The 24,963-nt window shown below is 35.1% G+C and overlaps 1 protein-coding gene across 2 annotated transcripts in view; it reads left to right on the top strand.

Moving 5' to 3' along the window:
* Positions 1 to 24,963, top strand: part of LMBRD1 (LMBR1 domain containing 1) — a 122,335-nt gene that overhangs the window by 49,477 nt on the left and 47,895 nt on the right. For both annotated transcript variants that reach the window (XM_034962304.3, XM_034962305.3), the window contains exons 6-7: positions 5,430 to 5,518; positions 9,277 to 9,350. In XM_034962304.3, the coding sequence (XP_034818195.3) occupies positions 5,430 to 5,518; positions 9,277 to 9,350 (163 nt within the window). The remainder of the gene's footprint in view (positions 1 to 5,429; positions 5,519 to 9,276; positions 9,351 to 24,963) is intronic.

Raw genomic sequence — 24,963 nt, 5'->3', positions numbered from 1 at the left:
ATGGTAGAGGAGCAGGTTCTTACTCTGCATTGCAGAATCAGGAGATCTAAGAGGAAGTAATATTTGAGTTGAGATTCGAAGGAATGGGAATTGGTCAGCTGACTTGACAAATAAAAAAGATGAATAACATGTATAATGTTTTCATCTGCTTTGGCTGCCATAACAAAGTATCATAGACTGGGTGGCTTAAATAACAGTCATTTATTTTCTCATGGTTCTGGAGGTTAGAAGTCTATGTTAAAGGTGCTGGCAAATTTGGTTTCTGGTGAGAGTTCTCTTCCTGGCTTATAGAAGGCCACCTTCTTACTCTGTCTTCACATGGCCTTTCCTTTGTGCTTGCAGAGGGAGAAGGGGAGGGGGAGAGTGAGAGGGTGGAGGAGAGAGAAGGAGCACTCTCTGGTGTCTCTTCCTCACCAATGCCATGGGATGATTAGGGCCCCACCCTTGTGACTTCATTTAACACTAATTCCCTTGCTAAAGGACCTGTATCCAAATACCATTACATTGGGGGTTAGGGCTTCAACATATGGATCTTGTTTTTTTTTTTTTTTTTTTTTTTGGAGAGTTAAGTACAGGGGACTTTATTGATAGTACATGACAAAGGTGGTACTCCCTAGGTCCCTCCTTCTTCAGGGGGTCTGACACAGAAACTGTGTCCAGGGGAGATTCTCAGTGTGGTAAGGGACTGAGTGCGGCAGGGACTCTCCAGCAGCTGAGGGCCTCTCTCTCCCTGTTGTGTTCTTGCTGGGGCTGGTGATCCAGGGGCTCTTACCCCTTGGAAGCCAGGTGGAACATGAGTTCCACCACCCTGTTGCTGTAGCCAAATTCATTGTCATATCAGAAAATGAGTTTGAAAAAGTGGTTGTTGAAGGCAGTGCCAGCCCCAGCATCAAAGGTGAAGGAATGAGTATCACTAATAAAGTTGGAGGAGACAACCTGTTGCTCAGTGTAGTCCAGAATGCCTTTGAAGGGACCCTCCAATGCCTGTTTTACCATCTTCTTTATGTCATCATATTTGGCAAGTTTCTCCAGATGGCACATCAGGTCCACAACCAACACATTGGCAGTGGGAACATGGAAAGTTATGCCAGTAAGCTTCCTATAGATCAGGGATGACCTTGCACACAGCTTTGGCAACACAGAGGCAGGGATGATGTTCTAGAGAGCCCCACAGCTGTCACACCACCATATCCCAGAGGGGCCATCCATGGTCTTCTGAGTGCCAATGATGGCATGAACTGTGGTCATGAGTCCCTCCATGATGCCCCAGTTGTCCAGGGTGGCTAAGCAGTTGATAGTGCAGGAGGCATTGCTGACCATCTTAATGCCATTTTTGTACTTCTCATGGTTCATGCCCATCACATGGGGGTATCAGCAGAATGGGCAGAGATGAGGATCCTTTTGGTTCCCTGCTTTAAGTGAACCTCAGCCTTCTTCATGGTAGTGAAGATGCTGGTAGATTCCACAACATAATCAGCGCCCAAATCACCCCATTTAATTTTGGTGAAATCTTGCACTTGTAAGAGGGTGATGGGATTTCCAATGATGACAGGTTTCCAGTTCTCAGCCTTGACAGTGCCCTAGAACTTGCCATGGGTGGAATCATGCTGGAACATTTAGGCCGTGTAGTGAAGGTCACTGAAGGGTCAGTGATGGCAACAATATTCACTTTGCCAGAGTTAAAAGGAGCTCTGGTGACCAGGCACCACTATGGCCAAATCCATGTAGTCTGGCCTTCACTTTCACCATGATGTCTCAGTAATGTGTCTGGTGATGCTGAGAAGACGAGGCTTTCTGTAGAATGGGGGAGCAGAGAGCCAGCAACATATGAATTTTTAGGGAACACAATTCAGTCTATAAAATATATTAACTGGGAGGCTGAGGTTAGCATGGAGTGTTTGAAGAATGACATAAAAAGTGTGATGTGAATTTAGATTTCCCCTCCCCTCAAAAAAGGAAGGGTAATATGATGTTTCAGGTGTTCCTGTGGGCAAGTGACAGGATATGACATTAGCCAGGTAAGTAGACTGTGGGTCTTACGTGCCATGTTTAAGAAATTTTTAATTTTGTCCTACCCAGTAATTGAAAGACAGTGAAGATGTGTATATATTTGTGTAAATGAATGCATGAAAATAAATATGTATGACTTTGCTTTAAGAGTTACAGCACTGTGGGCTGGGCATGTTGGCTCCTGCCTGTAATCCCAGCACTTTGCGAGGCCGAGGGAGGTGGATCACGAGGTCAAGAGATCGAGACCATGCTGGCCAACATGGTGACTTCTACTAAAAATACAAAAATTAGCTGGGCATAGTGGTGCGCGCCTGTAATCCTAGCTACTCTGGAGGCTGAGGCAGGAGAACGGCTTGAACCCGGGAGGCAGAGGTTGCAGTGAGCTGAGATTGTGCCACTGCATTCCAGCCTGGCAACAGAGTGAGATTCCGTCTCAAAAAAAAAAAGAGTTACAGCACTGTGAAGGATGTATTGCAAGAGGATTTTGGGTGTTGGGTTGGAGAAGTGGTATGTAAATAGTAGGTAGGAAGATCAGTTAAGTAGCCATTATATAAGTTCAGGTGAGCATTGGAACTACAGTGGTTACAAAGAGAACAGAGAGGAAGAAACATAAACTATTTGGAAGATAAATATGAATTGACTTGGTGATGGAGTGTAAGAAGTGAGCATCTTATTTTCAGTTATGCTGAATTCATCATTTCCATTTCATATCTACTGAAATTCATTAGCTTTTCCTTTGTCTGTTTCTGAAGAGATAATGTGTGTGAAGTTAATTCAATGAATCAGATTGGGTAGGAAATATTTTTACTAAGCAGTTTTTTAGTTTTGTTATTTTCAAGGGCATGAGGGAAAAGTATAATCTTACTAGGCTGTAGTTTGTATTTTAACCCATTTATGCCAGAGGTTGCAAATTTTTTTGGTGAAAAATCAGACCTTGGTGATGACCTTGAGTAGTAAAATATAAATAACTCTCACAAGCTTAGTATTCCAATAATGGAACAATAGGCATAAATGGCTTAATCTAGTACTTTGTGTTTTTGGAAGCTGAGGTGCTCTGTATACATTTTTTTTAGAAGGGCTGAGATTTTAAAAGTATGTGCACCTTTCTACCACACAAATCGCATTGTATTCTAACTCTCGGTTACTTTAATGTCATCACCATTTCATTTAGTATACTTTAGTATACCTGATACTTTAGTAAATGCCTTAGTATACCTGATAATTTTAACTGCTGTTTCTTTCCTCAGAACTGATATATCTATATTATAACTTTATTGGACTTCAATTGCCTTTTCATCTGTTGGGAGGTATTTCTTTTTCTTTATAGATCTTTGTCTATAGGGCTGATATTTGGTCAATGAACAGTGGTTTATTCCTTCTGGTGGTTAAAAGGTTGACATGCTTTTATACCAGTCAGGTGCTGCTCTGCCCTCTGGATCTTCTTCCCCTACCTCAGCTCCATTGAAAGAGGAAAGCCTGGTTCATCAGTGTCCTGCAGAATTAAGGCCAGGGTCTGTGTTGATTAAATAGTGCCTTTGCCATATTTTGAGTTCTACTTATGGATGTTTTCTTAGTTTATGTGAAAATATTTTAGGTCTGTTTTTTAGATTGTAAAATCCTGATGGTAAAGTAATTTAAGAACCTGCTTTGAATTTGTGCTTTCGTTTATACCTAAAATACTAAGTGCTCAAATGTTTAACTCTCTGATGGATGCTTTCAAAGTATTTTCCTGAAGTCATTCTGATAGTAGTGTGGGTCACTTAACTTAGTCTTTTTAGTTTTTTTGATTATATAAGTTTCCCTCTGGTGTTACTCTATTTGAACTGCTAGATAATTCTGCTCAGTAGTTGAACGTGTGTCATCAAGAGCAAGGGTTAATTAATTTTATTCTCTTTCTGTACAATATCTTTGATTACCTAAAACTGACATACTGAGTTTTAGAATATTGCATATTGAACCCTATGAGAATGAATGCTATTTTTAGATATCCTAATACATATTTCTTTTTTAATAGTATGATGGGTGGTATTTTGTACAACATAGAAATTTTTGTTTTCCCACTCTCACAGATTGGTTATTCCCAGCTAACAAGTTCAGAGCATACTTTTTGGGATATCCAGAACAAACTGTCCAAATAAAGGAATATCATATGGGTAGTTTTTTCTTGCTTAGTTTATATTTCTGTTATGGATGTGTAATATACAAAAATGTCATAATTTTATTTCTTGATTCCACACCTCTGCTTTCATTTGTTTGATTTCATACCTGGGGCAACAAATAATAAACTTTCTACATTTATTGCTCTATGCCTATAAGCACTTTTTTTTTTCTAAAAGTGGTGAGAAATAAGTCTCTAGGATTAAGAAGAATATAGTAAACTGAAGTCAATGCAGATAGTTAGAAATTTAAGTAACCCCCTGACATGCTGTGCCCAGTCATTTTTTAAATAAGAGTTATCAGTAGCAACAGGAAATAGGGATTTTTTTAATTAAAAAGAAAATTTTAGAATAATTACTTTGTTTTACATGAAAACATTATTAGAGCAGGTACCTTAATATATTATTGAACTAATTCATTTCCTCTTTACAACAGAGGATAAATCTTATCACTTTGCTTACACTTAAAATTAGGTTGGGAAGGACGTGGTATTAGAGTTACTTCCTACTCCTGTTTGTTCCTACACATATACAACCTAAGGGATACCCAGCTCTTTACCTTAATCTCTTGATTATCTTCTTGTTATTGATATGGGCTAGATAATAAAGTGCACATTTATTTATTCTATCTTTTCCCAGTCTAAGATCATAGAGCAGGTCCTAGGATGCTAGCTGTCTCTATTATTTCTACAGTTCCTTTTCACCTGTGGGTTGAAAAACAAATAGAAACTACTTTCACTGTGTCTGTTGGATAGAATCTTGAAAGATATATTAATCGAAAAATACTAATAAGAAAGTAATAATCACTCGCGATTCCACAGTGAGACATTTACTGTTTATTCTAATGTATTTCTTTTGTTTCTTAAATAATTGCATATGTTTACATTCTGCTTTACTGATTTAATACAGATGTCCTTAACCTTTTTTGTGGATTGTTTTGATCGTTTTAAACCTGTGGTCCATTCTCAAAATATTATATATTAATTTTTTGTTTTTTTACCAGCTTTATTAAAGTATAATAAAGTATTTTAAGTGCAAAAAACATACGGGATTACAAAGGAAACTAATTTTTCTGAATGCAGTAATACAGCTATTAAAACAAATTTGCAATGAAGTAAATGCATAGATAAGAAACTTTTCACTCCCCTCTGTGCATAGTACAGATTTTATTTATTTATTGTTTTGGAGAAAAATAATTTGAGTTTCAAACCATTTAACTTTTTATCTTTAAAGATATTAAAACAATTATTTTCTCTTTTGTAGTGCCTTTGTTCCATTGAATGTTCCCAATAACAAAAATTCTACAGAGTGGGAAAAAGTGAAGTCCCTATTTGAAGAACTTGGAAGTAGTCGTAAGTATTGTTTTTTTAAAAAAACATAGTAGTTTATATTTCCTGATACTTTGGACTTTTGAGAAGCAGTTTATTTGTATTTTGTTAAGAATTTAACCCCAGCTGGGCGTGGTGGCTCATGCCTGTAATCCTAGCACTTTGGGAGGCCGAGGGGTGGGGGGTGGATCACGAGGTCAGGAGTTTGAGACCAGCCTGGCCAACATGGCCAAACCCCGTCTCTGCTAAAAATACAAAAATTAGCTGGGTGCAGTGGCAGGCGCCTGTAATCCCAGCTGCTCGGGAGGCTGAGGCAGGAGAATCAGTTGAACCTGGGAGGTGGAGGTTGCAGTGAGCTGAGATTGCTCCATTGCATTCCAGCCTGGGGGACTGAGCAAGACAGAGCGAGACTCCATCTCAAAAAAGAAAAAGAACTTAACCCCACAGTTTTTCTAACTCGTCATTTTGAACCTAATGCTAGACACATTAGAAGTGTTGCATTCTTAAGGCTTGCTTTTAGCCATCTAGCTATTATGTAGCTATTTTCTTGACTTCTTTATAAAATTACCATGTTGAAAGAAAATTTAATCTTCAAAGTATTTTAGCAGTGAGGCTCTTATAATTTCTATGTGATTTTTAATTCACTTAGGATAATATAAAATAATATGTTAAAGAAATGTACTGGATATATTAGATTTTATTTTTAATTAGTAAGAGAGAACCTTATGTTTTTGTTTGAGATTAAATCATCTTTTATATAAAGTATAAATTACAGAGGTTTTATATGAATTAAATGTTTTATTATAAATTTACCTCATCAAAATATTTTGGCATTGCTTTTCTAGAAGTTTTTCTTAACTTACTCTGTGTGACCTAGGTTTTTACAGAAAAAAAAAGGCTCACAGATTAGGTTAAGAAAATTGCTTAATCATTGAAAAAATAACTGGCATTAGAAAGTGATATTAAAATATTGTGTATCATATTACTCAAAATTCCTTGTGCATTTGAACATAGTAACCTTATTTTCAAAGATACCTAGTGTACTTAATTCTATAAATACTATGCAGAAAAATTGCTTTTTTGACTATTCTAATAGGTACTGTACATTCTTTAATCAGCACTTCTTTCTTTTTACCCAGGTACAATACTAAACGATGATTAAATTAAGTCTTGCAGTCTGCTGTATGAGTTCTTAATTTTCTTGCTTTCCACTTAAGATCTCATGTTGTAAATTGTGATTCATTAATATCTTGCTGATACCAGCAAGAATAAGGGTAGCAGGCCTGGCATCTACTAATACTGAATTGTCAGATTTATGTACCTTGATTCTATTGCTGATAAATTAATGGCTTCTTTTCTTGGAGTTAACTCCTTTAGATATCTTGAGTAACTACTCTTCTACCCTAAACATTATTTCATAAGTTATACTTTGAGTATTAGTATAACTTGAATTGGTGATTAGATAGGTAGCATTATTCTGTTTTTTGTAATTCCATTCTCTTTAGTCTTTATTTTTTTTGTCTCCCAGTGTTAAACACCATATTCTAGAATACGTTACTTATCACTCTCGATGAGCTGTCTAAGTCCAAAACATTTACCCAACTATTCTTAATTTTTAGTCCTTTCGTCTCTCATCCCACCTCCTTGCATTGCATTTTTCAGCCATCAAGGGTATATGACCTTTTTATTGATTGATTGAGACGGAGTCTTGCTCTGTCACCCCGGCTAGAGTACAGTGGCGTGATCGTGGCTCACTGCAACCTCTGCCTTCCGGGTTCAAGCGATTCTCTTGCCTCAGCCTCCTGAGTAGCTGGGACTACAGGCACCCACCACCACGCTTAGCTAATTTTTGTATTTTTAGTAGAGATGGAGTTTCACCATATTGGCCAGGCTGATCTCGAACTCCTGACCTTGTGATCTGCCCACCTTGGCCTCCCAAAGTGCTGGGATTACAGGCATGAGCCACTGCACCCGGCCTATATAACCTTTTTTAAAAAAATGGTTTATATGTAGTAAAATGCGTAGATCTTATGACACATGTATATAGTCATTGTAACTGATTGCAGTCAAGGTGTAGAACACATCCATCACTCCAGCAATTTTTTCGCAGTATTCCATTCAGTTAATATCATCTCCCATTAGAGGCACCATTGTTATAATTTCTGCCACTATATATTAGTTATATTAGTTTTGCTTTTTTTGAATATTGTAAGTAGAATTCTGATTCCATTTATTAATGATTCTTTTTTGTGTATACCTGGCATCTTTCATGAAATAATGTTTTGAAATTCATTTGTATTAGTAGTTCCTTTTTATTGCAGCAGAGTAATGCATTTTGACTATACTACAACTTGTTTACAATAGGATTTATTTATTATATCATAAAGATATATGTAGCCAGATCATAGACCCCCTAACATATAAAGAGAATGCATCTTCAGGTATCTTCAGCACACATTAATTCATCTTTTACCCAAATGGGAATAATTAATAATGATCAATTTTGAGTTATTTGGTTCAGATGATTTTGACTATGAGTAATATTAACATTTTGATTGGCCAAATATGTCAGCATGTCTATTTTACCATTTCTAAGACACATAATTTTTCAGATTTTTACATCGCTGTTTTGGAGATACATTTTACAAGTGATAGTACCTTAAAATTATCAGCCAGATGTCAGACCCCTCCTAGTTGTATAAACACCTTCTCTTGATACTTCTGGTATGATCAGTAAAGTAAAAGCATCAAAATGTCTTTGATTTGATAAAAAGTAGTTTTAAAAAATTAACGCTTAAAAATTTGCCTTGCGTGATTGTGAATTTGTTAATAATATGCCCTCTTTATGTGTTATACAAAACTGAGACATGAGTTTTAAGATGATAGATCATTATAATTTTATTAGTACTCATAAAAGATTAATGTCAATACATTAAATTAATCAAAACTTTGTATTTGATTCCACAGGACTTGCATTTAAACTCGCTCAATACAGGCCTAATAGGACCTGTATTAAAACTGGAAAAAGTGTTGCTCCTACCTAAGAATATTCAAATTTGCATACTATTTTATTACATAATTTTATATATTTATGTGAAAGTGTCATTCCTGCCCCTCACTCTTTGACCTGCCTTTAGATAATTTCCTAAATCCAATGCGTTAGCGTAGTATTTTGTGTGTGTGTGTGTGTGTGTGTGTATTTTTAAACCTATTTTCTCGTTGTGTTTGCTTTTATTTTTCTGCCAAGTAGGCAAGCTTGTCCTTTCAAGGTAAAAAGTGAAATAAATCTTTAATTAAGATTTTAGTTTTTGATTATCTATTAAGAACCAATTTGAAAATTAAGAACAAAGAAACTGGAAGTCTCAAGACTGAGGGGAGAAGGGAAAAAGAATCAAGGTCAGTGGCTTTCCTATGAAATGTTATTTCTCAGGGTCTGCCATTGAGAAAGGCCATGTGATCTTTTTAATCACCTTTTGAGCATCTGATATTTTGCTAATCTCTTTTTGGGCCCAATAATTAGCCAGTAATTTTCCTCTTAATTTTAAGAGGTGAAGGAAAGAAAATCTCAGCTAGTCAGAAAGATTTTTTACAAATCAATTTTTAAAGAGTCCTTTAGAAACTCTTTTCTCCACTTGGAGTTAGCACTTCAAGAATACAGTAATACATATTGGTTTTTATTTCTTCAAAATGTGTAAGCAGCTCAGCTTTCTATGTTGATTTGCTAAATATAAGGATTTGAGTAGTATATATGTACATTTTTAACAGTTTTTCTTTCTTCACAGATGGTTTAGCTGCATTGTCATTTTCTATCAGTTCTCTGACCTTGATTGGAATGTTGGCAGCTATAACTTACACAGTAAGTGAAATGGGGATAATTGAGTTAAAATTGCCTTATAAAACAATTTTTTACCTTAGTAATTTATTAAACTTTATTCTGTTTTCCTTTATAATATTTTGATTCTTTTTCAATTTTTCTTCAGTTTTCTTTACTTAAGGGTAAAATTTTAACTACTTAGCCATCATCATTTTAGCTGTATTTGTGCAATTTCAAAATCAGAAATTTTATAACTTATGAACCTTGAAGGTGGTTATATACTGTTATAATAATCTATGCTTATAAATCTATATAATAGATTTATAATATTATCTGATATGCTTATAAATCTATATGCCTATAGATTTATAAGCATATTAATAGATTTATAATAGCATATAATATATAATATAAGCATATTAATAGATTTATAAGCAGATTAGAACTCTGAACCATAGACCATATCTATTACTGATTTTGCAGATTTACTCTACTTGGGGATATAGGGCTTTTAAAATCAGATATTTTATATAACTTGATACTTCTCTTTTATATGAAATCTATTCTTATACTCTCAGACTTTTTTCCCCCTCAGTCTTCCTGGAAGTGGTAAGGTGTGAATTATAAATGACTGACCAAGTTGTATACAGACTTCTCTTTGAGTCTTTTGCTCACATTGTAGATAAAAAGCTAGTAATAAATGCTTCTTTATTACCTATCTTGAGAGTTGTATAAGCAGCATTAATATTATCTGGAACCTTTCAGATTAATGAAGTTTATGTTGAAGCACTCTTAATTCTTGCAAAGATGAAAATTCTGGTTACAAAGGAAACATTTTTGGGTATTTTCTTAAGATGTCTTCCTTTAGACATAAACGAAATGGCTATTATCGTAAGAGCAGAATTTAGTTTTGTCACATGATCATTCACGTGCCATAATGTATAATAAAAGAACCCCAAAAGACATACATTTCAATATCTTACAGGTGCTTATTTGGGTACTCAGTTTTATTATTCATTGAAATTTTTGTGTTTTTATGTGATACCACATAAGGAATTTGTCATCTAATATAAGTGGGTGATTATCCTTCTATCTCACAGAATGTACAGCATAGTAGTTGTCTTTTAAGAAGTAGTCACAAGTTAATAACAAATTAGGAATTAGACCTGGATTTTAATTGCTATTATTCTGTGACTGATCTGTTATGCTAATCTTGGGTTTGTCCTTTAACCTTTCTGGATCAGTGTCTTCCCTATTAAATGGAAATAGAAAATGTTCCACAGGGATTTTTGAAGGTCAAATGATACCATTTGTAAAAGTGCTTTGAAACCTATAGAGAAATGAGGATATAGCAATCAATGAAACATAAGTCAGGAGAAAAAAATAGAGAGAAATTCAATATGTAATGTCAATGTCAAGAACTATGAAGGACCTAGGATATTTACCCTACTTGTAACCTGCCAGTTTTGTGGATGACAACTGAAGATGTAAGACTTCTACTCACAGCAATAGCAGTAGCCATAGGATCAACTTTTTTGTGTGTTGGTTCCCGGAGTCCCAGTTCCCCTAGAGCAATGGGGAGAGAACTAGATGAGACCTGCACATAATAGAGTGTATTGTAGAAGAGGAACCCTGAGCTTAGGGAAGCTGAATCTTTTATAATGGATGGTAAGCATGCCTGTCCTTTGCTCCAGGGAAAGATATTTTCTGCATCTACCAAGACTATTTGCTATACAAAGATCTTTGAAAAGATAGTACAGAAAAAAAAAAGTGGTGGGTCGGCGGGTGGGGGGGGGGGTCAGTTAGCTCCTGGCTTGCAAAATATGCAGAAATGAAAGATGCGTGGAGATGTGTCTCCCAGTGGTCAATTGGTAGATACTATGAGGAAAAATAAGGCAGCATAAGGAGATAGACAGTAGTAGAGGCTGAGACTACTGTAAAGATCAGGAATAGTTTCTAACATCTGAACAGAGACCTGAATGAAGTGAAAGTAAGCCATGACAGAAGAGTAAGTGTGAGGATCCTGAGGTGGGCACATACATGCTATATTCAGATACTAGCAAGGAGGCAAAGCCGTTGTGGCTGGAATTCAGTTGACAAGGGGGAGTAGTAAAAGTTTCATTGAGAGGTAGCAAGAGGCCATGTCATGTGAGCTTTATAGTCCACAGTTAGGGTTTTGAAGTTTATACTGATTGAGATTTGAAGCCCCTGGAAGTTTTTAAATGGAAAAGTCGTGGGCTCTGACAAACATTTTAACAGTATCACTCTGGTGGCTCTGAATTAAATAAGCTATGAGGGTAGTGAGTGGGAGTGGAGAAAATAAGATGTTACTAAAACTATTTGAAAGAGAGCTTCTTTGTAGGAATGATATTATTGGAAAGAAACATTTTAAACTAATATTTTATATTTAAATGGAAACTTTGAAAATTATTTAAATCAATTAAACTGACATAATATTCATACTGAATTGGTTAAGCTATCCTTAAAAGAACTTCACTTTTCTAGAATACAGCAGGTCCTCAAATAACATCTTTTTTTTTTTTTCATGTTGTTTTCCTATAATGTTGATGTGAAAAAAGAACAGTTTCTGGCTAGGGCCACTGTGTGGAGTTTGCATGTTGTTTCCATGTCTGCGTGGGTTTTCTCTGGGTACTCTGGTTTCCTCCCACATTCCCAAGATATGCGTATTAGGTGAATTGGTATGTCTGAAATTGTGCCAGTAGGAGTTAGTGTAGGTATGTGTGAGTGCACCCTGCAGTTGGAATGGCATCCTGTCCAGTGTTGGTTCCTGCCTTGCAACCTGAGCTGGTGGGATAGGCTCCAGCCACCCGTGACCCTGAACTAAGAATAAGTGGCTTGGAAAATGAATGAGTAAATGAATGCAATAACAATAATTGCAATACAAAAACGTTCAGCTAGCCCAACATTGTTATTTCTTTGTTTTTGTTTTTGAACTGTGTGGTGGTAGGAGGAGCTCTTTATAATTTTCACTTTGCAAACATTTATTCCTTAATTTAACCCACTATGACCACAACCATCGTCACTCACTAATTCACCAAAAGTTGAGTATTTTGTTTTTATTAATCTTTCCTAAATGTATGTAGAGCTTACATTTATTTCAGTATTTAATATTAGAAGTGCTTTGAATCTTTATTTAGAAGTTTGGTGATGTTCTTGTGACCAGAAATATGCAATAGGAAGTTAGCTCTTGTTTACGTCAATTAGTCTGTAGTAAAATTGGTTTTGTTGCCAGGCACAATGGCTCACGCCTATAATCCCAGCACTTTCGGAGACTGAGGTGGGCGGGTCACCTGAGGTCAGGAGTTTGAGACCAGCCTGGCTAACATGGTAAAACCCCATCTCTACTAAAAATACAAAAATTAGCCGGGCTTAGTGGTGGGCTCCTGTAATCGCAGGTACTCGGGAGACTGAGGCAGGAGAATCGCTTGAATTCGGCAGGCAGAGGTTGCAGTGAGCCGAGATTGCGCCATTTCACTCCAGCCTGGGAGACAAGAGCGAGACTCCGTCTCAAAAAAAAAAAAAATTGGTTTTGTTATACATCATTTCACTTAAAGTCCCAGTTTCCAAGAATCCATTGATGACGTTATGTGATGATTTACTGTATAGAGGGCTGGGCTGAAGGATATTGATAAAATAACCAGAGGACCTTATAATGGGATTGAGGGTGGGAACCAGGAACACATAGAAGAGTTGCTAAATAGGTAGAGAGGGGCCACTTAAGGCCTAAGGCCAAGGGAGAGATTCTGATGTAACAGCCCACTAAGATCCAACTTCCTAGCAGTTATTTGTTTTCTTTAAGCAGCATAAATAATAAAATTATAATAATTGGTGTGGAGAGGCTGAAATGTGGATCTCAAGTCCATGGGCCTCCTGACCTACTTTCCCATCTAAATTTCTTCATCTTTATAGTGGTATGATATTTAAGTAATAAAGTAGTGAGGATTTAATTAAATAATCCACCAAGTCTTGGAATCTACTGGCCACTTAATAGTCACTATTAGCTTAAACAGTTGAATATTCAAAGTTTCATATGGTTCAAACTATAGTTCCCACCTCTTTCCTCTCTCAGTGAAAATAAACCAAATGCAAAAAGCAGTTGTATCATGATCAGTGAGAATATTTCTTATTCAAAGGTAAGTCAAAAAGGCATTCATAATTGAATGGTGGTTAGTTGGGGTTGGGGGAGTGTGGATAGAGAGATAATATCATTCGAATAGCACTACAAGTACTCAAAGCTCAGGTTTTGCTGCCAAGCCATGATTTGGCCAGTTTTAATACCTATGGTGTATAGAGGGAGGGGAAGAGGATGGTAGATGATACCCTGTTCAAGAGGGGCATCATGGTGTGTATAGCTGAGCTCTGGTCGTGAATGTTGAGTTTGTTTAAAATCTATTACCTGATCCCAAGCTTCCCCATCTGTAAAAATGAGCCAATAATACTTACCGAAATTTTAGTAAAAATTCAGTGAAAACCAACAATTTATAGATATGTGGTTTTATTGTAGATAGGTAGTTAAATAGTATAATTATCATATTTGCTTGTAGTTGGGATACAAAGTTTTCTCCTAACTTACCTTGGAAAAGGTTGAGAACTGGACTTTCCTTGTGGCAGCTTGAAAGAGGGTATAGAAAATATGCATTAGGACTAGAATAGGTTTAATCTTAATTAAAGTACCCAGAGTGGGAAATTAATACTTGAGTACTTTGACCCTAAATATAATATGAAATGTAAAAATCATGTTTGTTATGGAATTTGTAACTGAATTTTTTTTTTGTATTGAGGCTAGAGAAATTTTTTTATCTTATGTGTCAGTCAAGTGTGAATTTCTTAGTTATGTATTATTGTTTATTTTTGAAACTAGTTGATTATTTAAATTTTACTGATTCTGACTACTGTACCCTGTATTAATGAATGCCAAATAATTGGACAGTGAGCTTTAGGAGAAGAAGGTCAAACAGCATATTAGTTTGCCTATTATTTTAAGCTTACATTGAAAGGGAATTGATACTTATTAAATTTAAAAAAGTAAAACTTAACAGGCACGGATATATATGTAGATATTCTAATTTTTTGGTGCCACCAAGTGGGGAAATGTTGAATAATGATGTCTTCAGCAAAATGTATCGTATGGACCAGTGAACTGCCTATAGAAGCAGTGACTGCTAAATTGTTTACTATATACCTTTATCCATAAAACTTTAAATATGTCCACCAGGATATTTATGATTATAAATACATATTCACATATTATTATGCTAATCTTTGTACATTTAATGTAAAATATAAACTAATAGGTTAAAGAACATTAAAGTGATAAAGATTCAAATATAGAAATAAAACATTTAATATTTTCTTCTTGTACCCATCAAATGTTGGTTTGCCTCCATGTCTTAGTTCAGGTCAGTATAACAGATGTACCATAGACTGGGTGGCTCAAACAAAAAACATTTATTTCTCATGGTTCTAGAGACTGGGAAGTATAACATCAAGGTGTCTGGTGTCTGGTGAGGGCCCTCTTCCTTGATTTGCAGTTGGCTGTCTTCTCATTCTATGCTCATATGATAAAGAGCAGGGAGAGAGAGGAAGCAAGCTCTATTGTGACCCTTCTTATAAGGGCATTAATCTTATTTATAAGGGATCCACCCTCACGACTCAGTTATCTCTTGAAAACTCCACCTACAAATATCACACTGGAGATTAGATTTCAACATACGAATTTTAGGGGAAAACAAACATTCAGTTCATGTTACAACACCTTATGAACCACAGCAGTGGTTCTCAATAATATTTTGAGAAAGAAATTCCCTTTAAAAGTCAAATTTCTCAGCCTATGTGATAGCATATTTCACTGAATATACGCTACCGATTGTAAGGTGCACCATTACTTTATGTGTCACTATAAGGAAAAATCTGACAAGTTTTTCTTAATCATTTATAATCTTTGTTTTATATTTAGTGAGTGAGATTTGTTGGATTTATCTGCATTCATAACAAGGAAAATATGAAATGAAAGGCATTCCTAAAACTTTATATTTGGAGTGTGAGAATTCTATATCACTTTTTGAATTGGTTATTGATGTTCATGTTTTACTATACGACACAGATGGTTTTTGACTTACAGTGGAGTTACATTCTGTTAAATCCATCATAAGTTGAAAATATTTTAAGTTTGAAAATGCATTTAATACACCTAAACTACTGAATATCATAGCTTAGTTTAGCCTATCTGAACACAATAGCTTAGTTTAGCTTATCTTAAACATGCTCAGAACACTTACATTAGCTTACAGTTGCACAAAATTATCTAACACCAAGCCTATTTTACAATAAAATATCAAATATTTTCTTATGTAATTTATTGACTACTGTACTCAAAGTAAAAAAGAATGGTCTCATACCATCACAAAGTATGAAAATCCTAAGTTGAACCATTGTGACATGGGAACCAACTGTATTGTCTTTTACTTTTATTGATACATAATAGGTATACACATTTTCCAGGTACATGTGATAGTCTAAGATGTTCATATAATGTGTAATGATCAAATCGCGGTAATTGGAATATCCATCACCTTAAACATTTATCTTTATGCCAGGAATATCTGAATTATTCTCTTCTAGCTATTTGGAAATATACAATAGATTATTGTTGACTGTAGTCACCCTACTGATCTATCGAACACTAGGTTGTATTTTGTCTATTTAACTGTACTTTTGTATCCATTAATCAAGCCTCTCTTCATCTCCCCTCCCTACTCCCTACCCTTAACGGCCTCTACTCTCTTAGTCATTAGTTTTAGTCAGTGTGTTAGGTGAAATAAGCTGGGCTCAGAAAGACAAGTTTCACATGTTTTTGCTCATACACAGAAGCTAAAAAAGTGTATTGTCTTTTATGCTATCAAGAGAATTGATGTGCAGCTTTTCTTGTGTGTTCTATTCTTATCTCTGGGATTTTCTTTGAAGCCGCCAACACACCTATCCTGTAAATTTAAGATGTTTTGTTGTTGTTTCTTCTCTTGCCATATAGAAGGGAGTCCTTTTGCATATACCTAAGCAGAAAAATGCTTCTGTTTTGGGTATCTTCCTTTCTTAAGCTTATGAAGCACTTGACTGTTGCTTTTTAAGAAAATACAGAATTATGCCCATTATTCTAATGAATATTTTCTTTACTACTGATGCATCTTCATTCTCTTTCTCCTGACTTACACATTAACTTTTTGCTTTAATGTCAAATCATATTATCTTTTAAGACATAAGTGGCAATTAAACTCGATAATTGTACCAAGAATGCATGTAATTCAACTGAAGTGACTGTAATGTAACTTGCTGTGACCAAATTTGTGAATGTGCGTGTAGCGACAACTATGTCATGGCTTCTGCCTAGCCTTCAATTATATGATGCCTTCAATTTTTAGATGCATCCAAATTTCACTGATATTAAATGTAAGAAAATATATACCTCTTAGACTCAGTGAATACTTAAAAGGAAAGTCTTGAGTACCTGTGTTGTTTCATTAATCATAATAGCATGTACATCTTTGAATAATAGATTTCACAAATATGTGGAAGACATTTATTAAGTCTACAGGTAGTATTTAGTGTTGACCCTTTACAATAATCTAAGGCCTGCAGAGTTGGAAACCATCATTCCAGATAAAGGAGAGAGATATGTAAAGAAAACGTGCCATTCTAAACTGAGCGGTAAAAGAAGTTATTAGGAATGTAGTTTGTATATATTATTTTAAAACATTTTAGTTTTCAAATAGAGTTGGTGATTTATTCTTGGAAGTCAAAATAAATTTGGAGACAATTAGGGCCAACCTATTAATAGAAGCATTTTAAACTATACAATCTCTTTAGTTTTCTGATTTTTTTTTTCTGGAAATTCACTAGAGGGCAGTAGTAAGTAATAAAAGTTTTGTGTTTCTGAAAAGGATAGCCTTTTTGTACATTAAAAAAAAAGTCTGAAGTGAAGTTCGTGAAGTTCGAAAGATTGTTGTTTAAAGACCTTAAAAGTTATAATGTTTTATATAAGGTCTATGTCAAGCTTATCATAATCTAAATATTGTAGTTAAATTTCCTGATAATTATTGAAAATGCAATCCAAAAACAAGCTAAAAGCTTGGTAACCAAACGATGGCACCTTTCTTCTACTTGTTGTCTTCGGACAATTAAAAATTTAAAAATAGTGTTTTGTTCTGGTCTTATGTTACCGCAAGTTGTTACCAGAAACTTTTTTATTTTATAAAATATTTTAAATTAAGCTATTTAGAAATTCAGTTCAGCTCTTCTAATAGTTATATCAATTCCATTTAAGGAAATAACTTTGTGTGAATTAAGAGCTCTCTCTTCCTAAAAGCTTATTGGTCAATTATTATCTTCTTGGAGAAATTATTTTATTAATTTAATAAATGTTTGTTCTTGAAACAAAGGTAGGAGGAAAAAGAATTGGGACTTAGTCATTACATACCAAATAGTCTACTGTAGTTGTTATTAGTCTGGCCTAGAAATCTGTTCAGCCAAGTTTGGCAGATCTAGTGATAAAACAAATGTGCAGATGAATAATGTTAATATACCTATGCGTTATAATTGAGTTATAAGCAAGGGACATTTACAAGTCAGGGAAGGTTTCTCAGACATATTGTAATTAAACCGAGACCTGAAGGGCATTAACAGTTGTTAATGAAATAAGATGAGAAGGTGGGCATTCTAGATGAGGGCACTACATGGAATAAAATGTGTATGTTGGACAAAGCCTAAAGTAGCATAAAATTGTAGTGTTTTAAGAACTATGAACAATTCAGAAGCATGAGATAAAGTGAACAAGTTGGTAGGGATCAGGTCATGAAGTGCTTTATATGCAGAATTACATTAATTAGAGTCTTTTCCCAATACCAACCAATAATTGTACCTTTCATTAAAAAAATAGCAAAACAACTTTTTAAAACAATTTTATATGTTCATATACATATAGAGGTTGGGAACAGGTAGAATTGCTCTGGTTAAAGTAGCAGCAGATTCCTGCATGGCTAGCTGCCTTATCTTCTGTAGTGGCCCTAGTGGCACCTTTCCAGATTCCTAGGAACTCATACCAGAATGCTTTGAAAAATACATTTATTAGTCCTGTAGAATCTTAAAGGATGTTAATTAGAGGAATGCCATATATTGACTTGGGTATTAGAGTGAGATCACTTTAGAAACAGTGTAGAAGATGGATTTGTAGAAATTGAGACCAGCAGACCAGTTTAGGATAATTCAGAAGGCCTTGTGTTTGACAGTAGACTGTAAATAAGGGCCATGTTGTTAATACTGACTAGAGCAAAAGGTTCCTTGGGAAACAGTATCGAGTACTGCAGTTAGTGCATTCAGGGAACCTAATCCATCCAACACAGAATAACAAGCATTGAGGACAAATAGGCCTAGATTGGAGGTGGTTGAGAGGACAGGGAAACATACCTGCATATAAGCTGGGTTTAGCAAAATATTGCCATGGCATTTTGTTGTAAAAAGCAACATTCTATTGGATTATGAAAATAATATGAATGATGTGGTTTGGCTGTCTGTCTCTACCCAAATCTCATGTTGAATTGTGATCCCGAGTGTCGGCGGTGTGGCCTGGTGGGAAGTGATTGGATCATCGGGGTAGTGTCTAATGGTTCAGCACCATCCTCGTAGTACTGTCTCGGGATAGAGTTCTCACGAGATCTGGGTGTTTAAAAATCTGTAGCACCTCCCACTTCACTCTCTTCTTCCTGCTCCAGCAACATATAACATGCTGGCTTCCCCCTTGCCCTCTGCGACAATTGTAAGTTTCCTGAGGCGTCCCTAACCATGCTTCCTGTACAGTTGGTGGAATCGTGAGCCAATTAAATCTCTTTTCTTTATAAATTACCCAGTCTCAGGTAGTTCTTTATAGCAATGTGAGAACGGACTAATACAATGAGTAATGAGAATTGGTAAATAATCATCTAATGCTATATATTAATCAGAGTCTTAAATTATTCTGTTACTTTTTATCAATAATGTTTAAAGAATATGGAAGTACTAGAATAACCAAATTAAATAGGTTAAAATGATAATAAGGATAGGAAAATCCTATAAGGAAATGTTAAAGGAACTATCAGGTACTTTGGTTCCCATAGGCTTTATTCTTTGTATTTTTCAATGTTTTGAGGATATAGAATTTAATATTAAAAATATAAACGAGATGCTTTTAATTTTAAAAAATATATTTTAGAGGGTGCACGTGCAGATTTCTGACATGCATATATTGCATTGTGGTGAAGTCTAGGCTTTTAGTGTAGCCATCACCCAAATTGTGAATGTTGTACCCAGTAGGTAACTTTTCAACTTTACAATATACATTTTAAACCCAATTATATATTTTTCCTTTTATATTTCACCAAAGTATACATTTTGAAAGTATACATTTGATAAAAATTGAGGTAATTAGAGGGAAATTACTCTACAGGTTGAGTATCCCTCCCTAATCTGAAAATCCAAAATCTGAAAGCTTTCAAAATTTGAAACTTTGAGCTCAAAAGAAATGTTCCTTGGAACACTTTTTAAAATTATTTTTAATTTTCGTGGGTACGTAGTAGGTGTATAGATGGAGTACATATTTTGGTATAGGCATGCAATGCATAATAATCACATCATGGCAAATTCGGTATCTCTTCCGTCAAGCATTTATACTTTGTGTTACCAACAGTCCAATTATATTCTTTTAGTTATTTAATTTAATTTAATTTAATTATTTACTTTTGAGACAGAGTCTCACTCTGTTACCAGGCTGGAGTGCAGTGGCACGATCTCAACTCACTGCAACCTCCACTACCTGGGTTCAAGAAATTCCCTCTCCTGCCTCAGCCTCCCGAGTAGCTGGGACAACAGGTGCTTGCCACCACACCTGGCTAATTTTTTGCATTTTTAGTAGAGATGGGATTTCACCATGTTGACCAGGCTGTTCTCAAACTCCTAACCTCAAGTGATCCACTCGCCTCAGCCTCCCAAAGTGTTGGGATTACAGGCATGTGCCACCTTGCCCAGCCAGTTATTTTAAAATGTACAACGAAATTATTATTGACTATAGTTCCCATTGTGCTTTCAAATACTAGGTCTTACTCTTTTTTTTTTTTTTTTTTTTTGTAGCTAGTAACCATCCTTACCTGCCTCCCACTGCCTCACTACCCTTCCCAGCCTCTGGTAACCATCCTTCAATTTTCTGTTTCCACGAGTTCAATTGTTTTGATTTTTAGATCCTACAAATAAGTCAGAACATGTGATGTTTGTCTTTCTGTGCCTAGTTTATTTCACTTAGCATAATGACCTCCAGTTCTATCCATGCTGTTGCAAATGACAGAATCTTACTCTTTTTATGGCTGAATAGTACTCCATTGTATATATGTACCACATTTTCTTTATCCATTCATCTGTTGATGGACACTCAGGTTGTTTCCAAATCTTGGCTGTTGTGAACAGTGCTGCAACAAACATGGGAGTGCAGATATCTCTTTGATATATGGATCTCCTTTCTTTTGAGTATGTGCCAAATAGTGGGATTGCTAGATCATATAGTAGCTCTATTTTTAGTTTTTTGAGGAACCTCCAAACTATTCTCTGTAGTGGTTGTACTAATTTACATTCCCACCAACAGTGTACAAGGGTTCCCTTTTCTCCACATCCTCACCAGCATTTGTTGTTGCCTGACTTTTAGATAAAAGCCCTTTTAACCAGAGTGAAATGATAATCTCAGTTTTGATTTGCATTTCTCCGATGATCAGTGATGTTGAGCACCTTTTCATTTGTCTGTCATTTGTATGTCTATTTTAAGAAATGTTTATACCAATCTTTTGCCCACTTTTTAATATGGTTATTAGGCTCTTTTCTGTAGAGTTGTTTGAGCTCCTTATATATTTTGGTTATTAATCACTTGTCATATGGTAGTTTGCAAATATTTTCTCCCATTCTGTGCCTTGTCTCCTAATTGTGTTGACTGTTCCCTTTACTGTGCAGAAACTTTTTAGCTTGATGTAATCCCATTTGTCATTTTTTGCTTTGGTTGCCTGTACTTCTAAGGTATTACTTAAGAAGCTTTATCCAGACCAATGTCCTGGAGAATTTCTCCAATGTTTTCTTGAAGTCGTTTCATAGTATGAGGTCTTTGATCTTAGGTCTTCAATTCATTTTGATTTGATTTTTGTATGTGGCAAGAGATAGGGGTCTAGATTCATTCTTCTACATATGGATGTCCAGTTTCCCTGGCACTGTTTATTGAAGAAGCCGTCTTTTCCTCAATGCATGTTCTTGGCACCTTTGTCAAGAATGAGTTTACCATAGGTGTGTAGATTTGTTTGTGGGTTCTCTGTTCTGTTCCATTGGTCCGTGTGTCTGTTTTTATGCCAGTACCATGCTGTTTTAGTTACTATAGCTCTGTAATAGAATTTAAAGTCAGGTAATATGATTCCTCCAGTTTTGTTCTTTTTGCTCAGAATAGCTTTGGTATTCTGGGTCTTTGGGATTCTGTATACACTTTAGGTGTGTGTTTTGTGTGTGTGTGTGTGTGTGTGTGAAGATTGTCATTGCTATTTCGATAGGGATTGCATTGAATCTGTAGGTTGCTTTGAGTAGTATGGACATTTTAACAATATTGACTCTTCCAATCCATGAACATGGAATATTTCTTCATTTTTTTGGTGTCTTCCTCATTCATCAGTATTTTATAGTTTTCATTGCAGTGATCTTTCACTTTTTTGGTTAAGTTAATTCCTAGTTATTTAATTTTATTTGGGGCTATTGTAAATGGCCTTACTTTTTTAAATTTATTTTTCTGATTGTTCACTGTTGGCATATAGAAATGCTACTGATTTTTTGTATGTTGATTTTGTATCTTGCAACTTTACTGAATTTGCTTGTCAGTTATAATAGTTTTTTGGTGGAGTCTTTAAGTTTTTCCAAATATAAAATTATATCATTGCAAACAAAGGTAGTTTGACTTTTTCCTTTCCAGTTTGTATGCCCTTTCTTTATTTGTCTTGTCTGATTGCCCCAGCTAGGACTTTCATGTTGAATAGCAGTGTTGAAAGTGAGCATCCTTGTCTTGCTCCAGAACTAAGAAGAAAGGCTTTCAGTTTTTCACCATTCAGTGTGATACTAGCTGTGGACCTCACATATATGGCTTTTATTACATTGAGGTATATTCCTTCCATACTCAGTTTTTTGAGGGTTTTTATCATGAAAGGATGTTGAACATTATCAAATGCTTTTTCAGCATCAATTGAAATGATCATGGGGTTTTCATCCTTCATTCTCTTGATATGATGTATTACAACGATTGATTAGAAAGATCATTCATTATGACCAAGTGGGATTTATCCCTGAGGTGCAAGGGATGGTTCAACAAATACAAATCAAATGAACCATCCCTTGCATCTCAGGGATAAATCCCACTTGGTCATAATGAATGATCTTTCTGATGTTGAATTTGGTTTGCTAATATATGGTAGGGGTTTTTGTATGAATATTCAGGAATATTGGCCTGTAGTTTTTTTTTTTTTTAATGTGTCTTTGGTTTTGGTATCAGGGTCTTATAGAATGAAACTAGAACTATTCCCTCCTCCTCCATATTTTGGAGCAGTTTGAGTAGGACTGATATTAGTTCTTCATTAAATGTTTGATAGAATTCGGCAGTGGATCAGCAGTAGGTCCTGGGCTTTCCTTTATTGGGAGGCTTTTTATTACAGTTTTGATCTCGTTACTCATTACTTATTACTGGTCTGTTCAGGATTTGGATTTCTTCATGGTTCGAGTTTGGTAGGTTGTATGTGTCTATGAATTTATCCATTTCTTTTATATTTTCCAATTTGTTGGCATATAATTAGTTGTTCATAGTAGCCACTAATGATCCTTTCAATTTCTGTGGTATCAGTTGTAATGTTTCCATTTTCATCTTTTATTTTATTTATTTGGGTTCTGTCTTTTTCTTAGTCTGGCTAAAGGTTTGTCAATTTTTTCTTTTTAAAAAACCAACTTTTTGTTTCATCTATCTTTTTTATTGTTTTATTCCAAATTCATTTATTTCTGCTCTGATCTTTATTTCTTTCCTTCTCCTAATTTTGGGTGTGGTTTTTTCTTTATTTTTCATTTCTTTAAAATGCATCATTACAGTATTTGTTTGAAGTTTTTCTTCTTTTTTGATTTAGGCACTTAGAGCTGTAATTTTCCCTCTTACTGCTACTTTCGCTGTATCCTGTAGGTTTTGGTATGTTGTGTTTCCATTATCATTTGTTTCAAGAACTCTTTCAATTTCTTTTTTAATTTCTTCATTGACCCACTGGTCATTTAGGAGCATATTGTTTAATTTCCATGTGTTTGTATAGTTCTCTAAATTCCTTTTGTTACTGATTTGTAGCTTTGTTCCATTGTGGTCAGAGAAGATGCTTGATATTATTTCAATTTTTGTGAATGTGTTAAGATTTGTTTTATAACCTAACATATGGTTTATCCTTGGGAATGATCCATGTGCTAAGGAAAAGAATATGTATTCCACAGACACTGGATGAAATGTTCTTTAAATGTCTATTAGGTCCATTTATTTTGTAGTGCAGGTTAAGTCTGATGTTTCTTTGCTGATTTTCTGTCTGAGAGATCTGTCCAGTACTGAAATTGGGGTGTTGAAGTCTCCATTGTTAATGTATTGGGGTCTGTCTCTCTAACTCTAATAATATTTGCTTTATATATCTGGGTGCTCCAGTGTTGGGTGCATTTATAATTGTTATATCCTCTTGCTGAATTGACCCCCTTATCACTATATAATGACCTTCTTTCTCTTTTCATACAGTTTTTTGCCTTGAAATCTATGTTCCCCAATATAAACATAGTTACTTTTGTTCTTTTTTTGTTGCCATTGGCATGGAATATCTTTTTCCATTCCAGTCTGTATATGTCTTTGTAGGTGAAATGTATTTCTTGTAGGCAACAGATCAATGGGTCTTGGATTTCTTATCCATTCAATCAGTCTATGTCTTTTGATTGGAGAGTTTAGTCCATTTACATTCAGTGTTGTTACTGATACGTAAGGACTTCTGCCATTTTGTTATTTATATTCTGGTTATTTTACGATCCGCCCTTCTTTCTTTCTTTCTTATCTTCCTTTTAGTGAAGGTGATTTTGTCTGGTAGTATGCTTTAATGTCTTGCCTTTATGTTTTTATGTTATTTAATTTGAGGTTACCACAAGGCTTGCGTATGCTATTTTATAACCCATTATTTTAAACTGATGACAACTTAACACTGACTACATATACAAACACACAAAAAGAAAACAAATAGAAGCGCTACATTTTAACTTTATCCTCCTGCTTTTAAACTTTTTGTTGTTTCTCTTTACGTCTCATTGTACTGCCTGTGTCTTGAAAAGTTTTTTTTTTTTTTGATTGGTTCATCATTTAGTTTTCTACTTAAGACAAGACTAGTTTACACACCACCATTGTAGTGTTATACTATTCTTTGTTTTTCTGTGTGCTTACTGTTCCAGTGAATTTTGTACCTTCACATGATTTCTTCTTGCTCATTAATATCCTTTTGTTTCAGATTGAAGAACTCCCTTTAGCCATTTCTTGCAGGGCAGGTCTGGT

The sequence above is a fragment of the Pan paniscus genome, chromosome 5, assembly GCF_029289425.2.
Source record: "Pan paniscus chromosome 5, NHGRI_mPanPan1-v2.0_pri, whole genome shotgun sequence".
NCBI lineage: Eukaryota > Metazoa > Chordata > Mammalia > Primates > Hominidae > Pan > Pan paniscus.
The sequence above is the reverse complement of the archived record's forward strand: the minus strand, read 5'-3'. Positions and strand labels throughout refer to the sequence as shown.